This window comes from Pongo abelii, chromosome 11 (genome assembly GCF_028885655.2).
Source record: "Pongo abelii isolate AG06213 chromosome 11, NHGRI_mPonAbe1-v2.0_pri, whole genome shotgun sequence".
Classification (NCBI taxonomy): Eukaryota; Metazoa; Chordata; class Mammalia; order Primates; family Hominidae; genus Pongo; species Pongo abelii.
Genome location: NC_071996.2, coordinates 74,700,001 through 74,710,476, shown reverse-complemented (window position 1 = coordinate 74,710,476; position 10,476 = coordinate 74,700,001). Strand labels below are relative to the sequence as shown.

Below are 10,476 nucleotides of genomic sequence, written 5' to 3'. Positions count from 1 at the left end.
CCGCACTCTCCTGGAGGACAGTGCCTGGAGGCAGGTGGAAGAGGAATGGCTGACTGAGACTCTCCAGCTCGGGAGCCAGGAGGGAGTGTGGAGCCAAAGATGCGGGCCGGGAGCGGTGGCTCACGCCTGTAATCCCAGCCCCAGCACTTTTGGAGGCCGAAGTTGCAGGATCGCTTGAGCCCAGGAGTTTGGGACCAGCTTGAGCAACATAGTGAGACCCCATCTCTACAAAATAAAAAAATTATCTGGGCATGGTGGCATATGCCTGTGGTCCCAGCTACTCCGGAGGCTGAGGAAGGAGGATCCCTTGAGCCCAGGAATGCGAGGCTGCAGTGAGTTGTGATCACACCACTGCACTCCAACGTGAGTGAGAGAGTGAAACTCTGACTCTTAAAAAAAAATAATAGGCCGGGAGCGGTGGCTCAGGCATGTAATCTCAGCACTTTGGGAGGCCAAGGCGGGAAGATCACCTGAGGTCAGGAGTTCGAGACCAGCCTGACCAACATGAAGAAACCTCATCTCTATTAAAAATACCAAAAAAAAAAAAAAAAAAAAAAAAAGCAGGGTGTGGTGGCACATGCCTGTAATCTCAGCTACTCAGGAGACTGAGGCGGGAGAATCGCCTCAGTTGTGGAGGCTGCGGTGAGCTGAGATCACGCAATTGCACTCCAGCCTGAGCAACAAGAGCAAAACACCGTCTCAAAATAATAATAATAATAATAATAATAATTTGAGCAAAACACCGTCTCAAAATAATAATAATAATAATAATTTTTAAAATGGTAGAAACCCGAGACAAACTCTGAGCTGGAAAGCCGTGGCAGCAGAGACCAGAGGACCCACCCATTCCCTGCACAGGCCGAGTTTTAGTCCCCCAAGAGTGATTCCGTTGTGTCCTCTCGCCAGGTCCATGCAGGAAAAGAAAAAATGTGAAATCCCAGGACGCAGATCCCGAGTCAGGGGTCCCGTCTGCCTACTGGCCCAGGGGGCTGCGGGGAGCTGATGGCTCCCGGAGTCCCTCGAGGCTGCCTTAGGGGCCGCAGGGATAATCAGGTTGAGGAGACCAGTAATGCGAAAGGACCCGGCCAGAGTTGTCCCAAGAAGCTGCAATTAGCCAATGAAGTAAGAACAAAAGCACTGCCGGTTTGGTCGCAAAGGCTGAGCTGGGAGGTTCTCATAACCAAATCCCCGCCCTCTTCCAACGTCTTTGAGTTTTAGGACAAACCCCAAGGGGATTCGAAAGCGCAGGTTCCTAGAGCTACTACTTCGGGAATGACAACACAAAGGTACCGAAACTGGCATTGCCTCTTGGAGCAGCGGCCTGGAAACTCGCGTCTCCGGGACCCTCGACGAGACTGTGAGGAGTAGGAGCAGCAGCTCATGCGGCCCCCCCACCCCCCGAGTGAGGAAGGAGAGTGAAAATGGGCCTGGCCCCGCCATGCACTGAGGGCACCCGGGCGCCCACCTCCGCTCCCTGCCGGCAGGAGGCATCCTCTCCCCAGTAATACCCAACTGGGCTGGCTTTCTGTGCAGCGGAGGACGCCCAATAGCCCGGCAGAGGCAAAGCGCGGGGCTAGGCGAAGGCTGGAATCCTGCCCCAGGCTAGCGGTGGGCCAAGGGGCTGAGAGCAAAGCGCAAACCTGTCCTCTCCAGCTCGCCGTCTTCTGGAGACCTGGAGCTGTTCAACTAAGGCTTACCATAAATACCCTTGTGATTTGTGCTATGGCAACAAAGAAAGGCGGCTGCCTGCAAGGGGGGAGGGGCACCCAACTCAAAAGAAGTCGTTTCCGTTCTCGATTCTCAGTGTCCATCTATACAATGAGAATGATGATTCCATCCCTGCCTGGCGCAGGGGTTGGCGTTAGGCTCCTATTAGGGGAGACGTCGCAGCGCGGCGACAGCCTGGGACAAGCGATCCAAAGCAGAAGAAAGTCTCAGCGATGGGATTCGAACACGCAAGACCAGAGCAGAAACTTCAGGCTCCCCTTATTTACCCCCACCGTTCTCTAGGTTCCTGCGGAGCAAAAGAATGCCGAAGTCAGAGAAATCCGAAAACGGAGAAGGGGAAAGAAAGTGCCCTGGGGCAGAAGAGGTAGCTGGCCGCCCTCAAGCACCAGTGTTCCCCCAAACTCGTTTTAAGTCTCCCCTTCACTCCTCTCAGATCACTAAGGAGATGGGCGTCACTCTGACTGTAGAAAAAACTGTCAATTCCCTATGCCACTGCTTCCCTGACTTTAGACCAAAGTAAGCAAATCGTTTGGACATTGTGATGCAGTAATCAGATAATTTGGCTAAACCCAGACTTGTGTTCAAATTATCAGAACTCATACCTCAAGTCTCTACTTGATTCTCCAAATGCAGTTGTGGGTGCTGTCTCCCTTTCCCCCTCCCTCACACTCTCCCCGCTTGCTCATTGTCTCTGGTCTCTTCTTTGCCCTCTTTTTCCCCCACCTACACAATCCCTTGTTTCCCAGATAAAGTGGGGCTCCAGTCATTCCTTCCAGAACGAAACCATTTTCCAGATCCCAGCTGATCTAGACTTTGGGCTGCTAATTAATGGAAGTTACTGAATAAATAAAATACAACAAATTTGCCATCATGAAAAAGCCTGGAGAACATATTTAGGGTGGGAACAAAGAACAGAGAGAAGAAGACATGGCTGTTGGATTTTTTTAATTTCATTTATTTTATTTTATTTATTTTATTTTTTTGAGACAGAGTCTTGCTCTGTCACCCAGGCTGCGGTGCAATGGCATGATCTCGGCTCACTGCAACCTCTGCCTCCCGAGCTCAAGTGATTCTCCTGCCTCGGCCTCCCAAGTAGCTTGGATTACAGGCTCCCACCAGCACACCCGGCTAATTTTTGTATTTTTAATAGAGATGGGGTTTCATTATGTTGGCCAGGCTGGTCTCTAACTCCTGACCTCAGGTGATTTGCCCGCCTCGGCCTCCCAAAGTGCTGGGATTACAGGCGTGAGCCACCGCGCCCGGCAGGCGGTTGGATTTTTAAAATTGTCTTTTTCAGGGAATTTTTTTTCTACATTAGGTCAAAGCAGCTACCACTGTGGTGACAGAAAGAGTTGGAATTTGAAGTCAAAACACCAAAAGGCGGGCAGATCACGAGGTCAGGAATTCGAGACCATCCTGACCAACATGGCGAAATCCCATCTCTACTAAAAATACGAAAATTAGCCGGGGGTGGTGGCGCGTGCCTGTAATCCCAGCTACTTAGGAGGCTGAGGCAGGAGAATCGCTTGAACCCAGGAGGTGGAGGTTGCAGTGAGCCTAGATGGCGCAACTGCGCTCCAGCCTGGGTGACAGAGTGAGACTCCGTCTCAAAAAAAACAAAAACAAACAAAAAAAACACCAAAAGGCAATCATGTTTCAATATCAAGAGGTTGGATTTGCAGCTGAGGCCCACAAAGTAGGCAGAGAGCCGCATAAAGCAATGCAGGTAGGTGGAGGTGAGCTCCACCTCCAACGTTTCTCATAAGCTGGCTCTTTCCATCTAGGGGCCTTCCTTAACCAAAAAAAAGCTGGGGACTAAATCCAGGTAGACTTGAAGGCGCGTTACCTATCTCATTATTTCTCTGTGTGAATGCTGGAGTTTTAATTACACACTTGCTTTTTCTGGGGAAGAAGACCAAAGATCATATTTTTGAAGGTATCAACTTGTTTTCTATCAGACAGTTGTTTTAACAAGTTCTTTCAGCGACATGTTATGTTTTTAGGAAAGGGTGCTTCAGATGGTGCGCACTAGCACAATTTTGTGGCTTTTAATTACTATTTTGTTCTTTTGGGGGGTTTCAGAGGCTGGCGCCTGGGCGTGATTAGACCGTCTACCCCGCCCCCCGCAACCTCGCACACTGCCCACCAGGTGGCGCCACAAAGCAAGCGCTGCTGCAGGAACTTCGAACTTGGGAGTCCGGCAAGTCGTGCAGTCCATCACCGTCGGGCCAAGGTTTCCAACTACAAGGTTATAGAGACAGAGGAAGTCGTCATTTCCGATTTTTTAAAAAACAGGAGAAGGAAAAGAAAAAATTGCAATGATAGGGTAGGACAGTGTCCTAAAATGCAAAACCGTAAAACAGGATTAAATTCAACAAACCAGATAAAACTTTTTATATTTGTCGTAAATTTACAGAGAAGTGATAAATCTAGTATCTACTTGATAAATCTGTAATCTCACCTATTAGCCTATTTCCTTTTTCGCAAAAGCATCGAATTTTCCAGGCCAACTGGTGAACCTTTCCACCCGAAGGAGGAAGTCCTCGGGATGGCTTTCAGGGTGTCATTTACTTATCAAACGTATATAATTACTCAGAGCCTCGAGTGTCGGGAAAGTACCAGGGAAAGTGGTTTCAAATATACTATTAGCAATAATACCTTTAAGTTTATGTAGCTTCTCTTTCAAGCAACAAGGAAAACCCGTTTTAATATTATATACTTAATTGTCCTAATATCTCTGCGGATTGGTTAGGAAGCGGGCATTACAAGTGGTTTGTGGATAATTAAATCAATTGATTATGTCAAGTGCCGAGTGGCTAACAAGAATAAATGCCAGACACTTGGAGGAAAAGTGGAGATAGAGCTGGCTGGACTCTGGGCACCGATGTACTTTCATGTGTTTGAAAACTGACCTCGGACATGAAAGTACGAATCACTGGAAATGGCACTTGCACACAGAATGGGATGGCGGACCCCACTTCTTCCTCTGAGGCAAAACGCCAGTCTGTCTCCACGTCTTCTGTCTTCCTGCTGCGGGCCACCCTGACTCCTCGCTACCTCGACCGCTCGCCTCGCTGCTCACATTCAGCGGCAGTCTTTGCACCTGGGGCCGCTGCAGCCGCAGCCGCAGCCACAGCGCCCACCATGTGACGCCCGCCCCCTGGCCGGGCGTTCCCGGAGCTCCGCAGCCGTTTGCTTCTGATTGGCTGTTGCTAGGTGACGTCGCCAGCGCTCACGTGACGAGTGTTAAATGCCCACACTGCAAGAGCCCGCCTGGCAGACAATCGTAAAGCCGCTCGGGGCCGCTCACCTGCTCCCGCCTCCCAGAGCCCCGACCCGGCCCAGCCACCCCTGCCCCCTCCACTGCCTGCCCCCCGCCAGAGCCCGCGCTCGCGCTGGGCAAGGAGCCGAGCGGGTCCAGAGGCCGAAAGAGGATGCGACCAGAGGCAGCTGTCCCGAGCAGCGCACGGTGATCGCCTCCCCCGGAGGAGGAGGCGCCTAGACGGTTGCCTCCTTTCTTGTTTCCCCACCACCACCCCCGTAATTACATTGGCTGCTGGAGGGGACCGGGAGAGACAGAGGAGGCGCCTGGCTTCCCCCGCACGCCCGCCGCCTCTGCTCTTTCCCGTCTCGGGCCAGGATGACTGGAGTCTTTGACAGTCTAGTGGCTGATATGCACTCGACCCAGATCGCCGCCTCCAGCACGTACCACCAGCACCAGCAGCCCCCGAGCGGCGGCGGCGCCGGCCCGGGTGGCAACAACAGCAGCAGCAGCAGCCTCCACAAGCCCCAGGAGTCGCCCACCCTTCCGGTGTCCACCGCCACCGACAGCAGCTACTACACCAACCAGCAGCACCCGGCGGGCGGCGGCGGCGGCGGGGGATCGCCCTACGCGCACATGGGTTCCTACCAGTACCAAGCCAGTGGCCTCAACAACGTCCCTTACTCCGCCAAGAGCAGCTATGACCTGGGCTACACCGCCGCCTACACCTCCTACGCTCCCTATGGAACCAGTTCTTCCCCAGCCAACAACGAGCCTGGTATGCATAACGCTGGAGTCAAGAGTGCCGAGTCGGTCTAGTTAATGGGAAGGATGGGTAAACGTGTTTGGGGCGGGGGGCCGTCGAAAGCCCTGGATTTTCACGCTTCCTGCTCACCGCCCGCTTGTGCCCTTTACCCTCCCCAGCCTCCAATCTACCGCAGGTCGCCGGTTACGTCCCTCTCTCCGTTGGTGGGACCTGGTGGCCTCAAGAGCCAAGTGGGCGTGCGTGCTCTGCCTGCCTCATAAGGGCATCTCCTTGCCACCTGCTTCTTTCTCTTGGGTGTGCACTTGTCTCCCCCCTCCCTGGAGGGTTCAGCTCCCGGGGTTAGTGGCGGCTCCGATCGCACGCTGCTAAGTTGCGCCTGCCCGTGGCGCCACAGTTCAATGCACCCACCTCCTTGCTCAAGCCAAGTCCCCACGGCCGGGCCCTCTAGGAGGGCGGGAACTCCAGGACCCCTGGGTTGCGCTGTTCTTACGATTCCGTATCGTTGCAGAGAAGGAGGACCTTGAGCCTGAAATCCGGATAGTGAACGGGAAGCCAAAGAAAGTCCGGAAACCCCGCACCATCTACTCCAGTTTCCAGCTGGCGGCTCTTCAGCGGCGTTTCCAAAAGACTCAATACTTGGCCTTGCCGGAGCGAGCCGAGCTGGCGGCCTCTCTGGGCCTCACCCAGACTCAGGTGGGGCTCGCGCCCTGCGGGGGCGAGGAGAGCGCGGGCCTGAGATGGCTGGGAAGCAAGCGGGTTCAGGACAATGCTTTTTAAAGTTCATTTTAAGTACTTTTAAGGATTTTCAGGCCCGCGCCTCGAGCGGCTCTAAGTAAGCTTCTAGGCCCAAAGCTGGAAACCCCCAACGGGCCGCCGTGGGAGGGAAGGAAAGGGACCGGGTGGACAGAAATCCCGTACCTCTCGCTACTGATTAAGCGGGTGAAATAACTGGCCCTCCTCACCCTCCCGCTGTCACCATCATCACAGTGCACGTACACCAGCAGTCCTGGCCTTCTGGCAATTACCTCCCCAGGGAGCAGGAACCCGCAGAGCCTCGAAGGCCGCCGCCCGTGATCCTCTTATCTCCCCAGGGCGCTCGCTGCCCACCTCTAGCCAGCGGTTTTTCTCTGCTTTTTTCTCCTCTTCGAACCCCTACTGCCCCAAGACTAGGCTCCTTCACTAACGCTCAGGTCTTTTTCCTCAAAGGTCAAAATCTGGTTCCAGAACCGCCGGTCCAAGTTCAAGAAGATGTGGAAAAGTGGTGAGATCCCCTCGGAGCAGCACCCTGGGACAAGCGCTTCTCCACCTTGTGCTTCGCCGCCAGTCTCAGCGCCGGCCTCCTGGGACTTTGGTGCGCCGCAGCGGATGGCGGGCGGCGGTGGTCCGAGCAGTGGCGGCAGCGGCGCCGGCAGCTCGGGCTCCAGCCCGAGCAGCGCGGCCTCTGCTTTTCTGGGCAACTACCCCTGGTACCACCAGGCCTCGGGATCCGCCTCACACCTGCAGGCCACGGCGCCGCTGCTGCACCCCACTCAGACCCCGCAGCCGCATCACCACCACCACCATCACGGCGGCGGGGGCGCCCCGGTGAGCGCGGGGACGATTTTCTAACCCCAGGGAGAACTCGCCAGAGACTGAGAGCGGAGACCACTTATCCTCATTGCTTACCCCGAGCCGGGGTTCCCTCCTCCCGGCCCGCTGCCGCCACCCACCTCTCCTGGAGGCTGCGACCTGCAGTGGCCCGTCTCAGGCCCTGCTCCCTCCCGGGGCCACCAAACGGGCCCCTCTCTCGGGGCAACCGGACAGCAGCTTGGCAAAGGCCTCCCTAAAAGGCCGCATTTCTGACCTGAGCCCCGGGTCTCGGCTGTTTCGAGCCCCGCCTCGGACTTGCCTTCCCTCCCCTCCGGGTGAGCCTGTCTGGCGCCTTTCTCGCCCCGGGCTGAGAGCTGGGTCCCGGGAGATGGACGCCTCCCAGGCGCGCGAGGCTTCCCGGGCGCTCTGAGGCTTCTTTCTCCTCGCCAGCCCCCCGGGCTCAGCTCGGACGCTGCAGTTATCGACCTCCCGGTCCCGCCTGCCCGCCCTCCCCCACGTGGCCCCTTGACCCGGGCGGCCTCGCCGCTTCTTTCCTCCCTGCAGTTCCCAGCCCTCGGAGCCCCCATCCCTTATCTGACCCCACCGCGCTCCCCCAGGAGCGCTCCCTCAGCTCTCTCCTCATCCATCACCAGTGGAGTTTTTTTATTTTTATTTTTTTAAAAGTTTAGGTGCCTTTGCGGATGACCTCATTTTGATGTTGAAAAAATGATTTTTTAATATGTGAACACTGCAAAAATGTGTTTAAATTATCTTTTTTAAAACCTATTCAGGATTATTAGCCTGGACTTGGACACAGAGTTTGTAAATAAAGGTGTCTGTGCAGATTTTTCCCACTGATTTGTTTGTATAAAAATACCCATCTTTTCAGACTTTTTTGTAAACCCCCAGTTGTGAAAACTGCAGTTTAGCAGTGACCTCAGCAACCCCTCCTTTTTATTTTTTCCTTTAAAAACATTTCAGTTAAATTAAGCTACTGATTTGGATTTGTTTTATCGTATCCTAAAGTCTTTGTTGTTGAAATGAAAGGTATTTTGGGGTTATTTATTATGAAAACAACATGCTCTTAATGTTGATTTTACAATATGAAGAGATTATTTAAATAAATTATTGTTTTCATTGGATGTGTGCGCTTTTTTCTTGGTGCCAGGGTCCGGTCAGTCACGTGCTCAGAGCTCAAGCCGCTGCCCAGGCCGGGAAGCCAGCCGGCCGAGAGCTACGTTTACATCTTTCCGAGGCTGCGACACCGCGAGGTGCGGCAAGGAGAGGACAGGCGCGCTGGGCGTGGGGCCGCGCCGGGAGTTTCACGCCCCGCCCCCTCCCGAGTCCCCGCGAGGGGTTCTCCGGCCGGCGGCGAGGTGACTCATTCAGCGCGGAGCGGCTCCAGCCTCCGCCTGCCCTACCCCTCCGGCGCCGGCGCCACCGCCCCCGCGCCCGCCTAGATGGCCAGGCTCGGCATCCCAGACGCCGCGGGGGACCTCCCGTCAGGGACCTGAGCTCTGCAGCAGCCTGAGGGTCGGACCCCTACTTTGAACCTTCCCCTCCGTTTGTCCCACGGCACTTCGGGACTGAACTGAGAGCTCTGTGAGTCACCCTCGGGAGCCATGGTTGGCTGCTCTGGAATGCCAGCCGACCCCAACAGCACGGGGCTGTGCTTGCGCGCGCGCGAACACACAATCACACACTGAGCACACTGTCACAGGCTCATCTATACTAGCACACACTCACCCATACTGATACACACTCTCACAGTCACACTCATGCTCAAATATTCTCAGGCGCACACACAATGACACACACTCGAACACCGTCACATCACACACTCATATTCCATGACACTCTTACACACAACACTGACACACGAACTCATGCACACTCGCATTCACACCCTTACACACTGATAGACAAACTAACATATGCACACTCATGTATACACACTCACAGACTTATATACACTGGTATGAGAGTGGCATCTTTCCACTTCATACTCTTGGAAGGGGGAATGTCCACACACCATTGGGCTCTGCTTTCTACCTTGGGCCCCACACAACCAGCTTACAACTTTGGAGGTGACCCTACTTTCTGGCATTCCCTACAAAGGCCAGGAGTTGGTGGTTAATGAAAGCCTGAACTAAAAGTCCCTTTCCCTGAAAGTGCTAGGGCCCACAGTTGGAAGCGTCCTGGCTTCAATCACTGACTGTGTGACCTTGGGGAACCCATTTAACCACCCTGTGTTACAGTTTGCAGATCTGTAAGATAGGAGAAATATTAACAGCTATAGCTTGGAGTTGTGAGCATTTAATGAGCCAACAATGTAACAGTGCCTGGCACATGGTAAAAACTCACTAAATTTTACCTATTTAATATTTAGTATTACTGTTTTATCACACTGCCCCCAGAGAGGGGTATGAAACCCACAGTTACCCAGAGGCTTTCCAACTTCACCTTGTGTGGAAGAGCAGCATCCTGGGGCTGGGAGAGCCCCCTCCTACCTGGGGTTTGAACCTCAGCCATGCCCTCTGAAGGGACTCTCCCCTACTGCAGAGAGGCTGGGTGCCAGCCACAGAGCCCCGCCTGCCATGTCCAGGCTTCGTCTCCTCTAGGATGAGGCCGTCTATGCTGTGTGTCTTCAACTTATCTGCCAAAACCAGACACGAGGCGGAGGTGACTTTCTGGGCTCGGTGGCATCATCCTGAGGAGAATCATGACTTTTCTGAGCACATTGCTTTGGGGCCTTCTCTGAGTCTGATTTACAACCATGCGGTCCAGAGAGTTGAGGCTTTGGAAAAAGCAGGGAGGCTACACGATCCAGTGTCCCATTGCATCTTTGCATTGTTTTCCCAGGCTAGGGAGGCCTGGGTTGAAGCCCATTGACCTGTGATCCTGGGTTTCCCTAAGCAACCGCTGCCTGGCAGACCCCCATCCCTGTCCACCACCCGCACCCCAGCTCCAAATTCTGTGGGTTTTTTTTTTTTAGTGCCACTAACTGGTGCCAGCCTTCCTCCTGAGAGTGACTGTGCCCTCCCCTCCTTTGCACGCACTCCCCTCCCTCCTCCCGAAACCAGCGGGGAGAGACGGGCAGTAAATTGGCTGGTGTCGAGGATCTGCAGCAGACAAGATGATTAAGAGGCCT

General features: G+C 54.3%; 1 protein-coding gene and 1 long non-coding RNA gene across 4 annotated transcripts; one reads left to right on the top strand and one right to left on the bottom strand.

Moving 5' to 3' along the window:
* Positions 1–957: 957 nt before the first annotated feature.
* On the bottom strand, positions 958–4,911 carry LOC103889983 (uncharacterized). Of its 2 annotated transcripts, XR_008522848.2 has the most exons (3): positions 4,641–4,911; positions 3,875–3,969; positions 958–2,014 (listed from the first exon to the last, which is right to left on the bottom strand). It is a non-coding gene; the product is annotated as an uncharacterized LOC103889983 (long non-coding RNA). The 2 variants fall into 2 exon arrangements; XR_008522846.1 differs by lacking the exon at positions 958–2,014 and having other exon boundaries at positions 3,755–3,969; positions 4,641–4,902.
* Positions 4,912–4,986: 75 nt separating this feature from the next.
* On the top strand, positions 4,987–10,065 carry DLX2 (distal-less homeobox 2). 2 transcript variants are annotated; one of them, XM_063712618.1, is made up of 4 exons: positions 5,003–5,768; positions 6,265–6,449; positions 6,963–7,340; positions 8,494–10,065. In XM_063712618.1, exons 1-4 carry the CDS (start codon positions 5,369–5,371, stop codon positions 8,854–8,856), a joined length of 1,326 nt encoding a protein of 441 aa, XP_063568688.1. In that variant the 5' UTR covers positions 5,003–5,368; the 3' UTR covers positions 8,857–10,065. The 2 variants fall into 2 exon arrangements, with proteins under 2 accessions (XP_002812636.1, XP_063568688.1); XM_002812590.5 differs by lacking the exon at positions 8,494–10,065 and having other exon boundaries at positions 4,987–5,768; positions 6,963–8,467.
* Positions 10,066–10,476: the final 411 nt, after the last annotated feature.

What these genes read in the sequence shown, in the direction of transcription:
- DLX2 (XM_063712618.1), top strand. Translation starts at nt 5,369, where the DNA reads ATGACTGGAGTCTTTGACAGTCTAGTGGCTGATATGCACTCGACCCAG. An exon ending in CCCAGCCAACAACGAGCCTG is followed by an intron (nt 5,769 to 6,264) that starts GTATGCATAACG and finishes GTATCGTTGCAG; the next exon opens with AGAAGGAGGACCTTGAGCCT. An exon ending in ACGGCGGCGGGGGCGCCCCG is followed by an intron (nt 7,341 to 8,493) that starts GTGAGCGCGGGG and finishes TCTTGGTGCCAG; the next exon opens with GGTCCGGTCAGTCACGTGCT.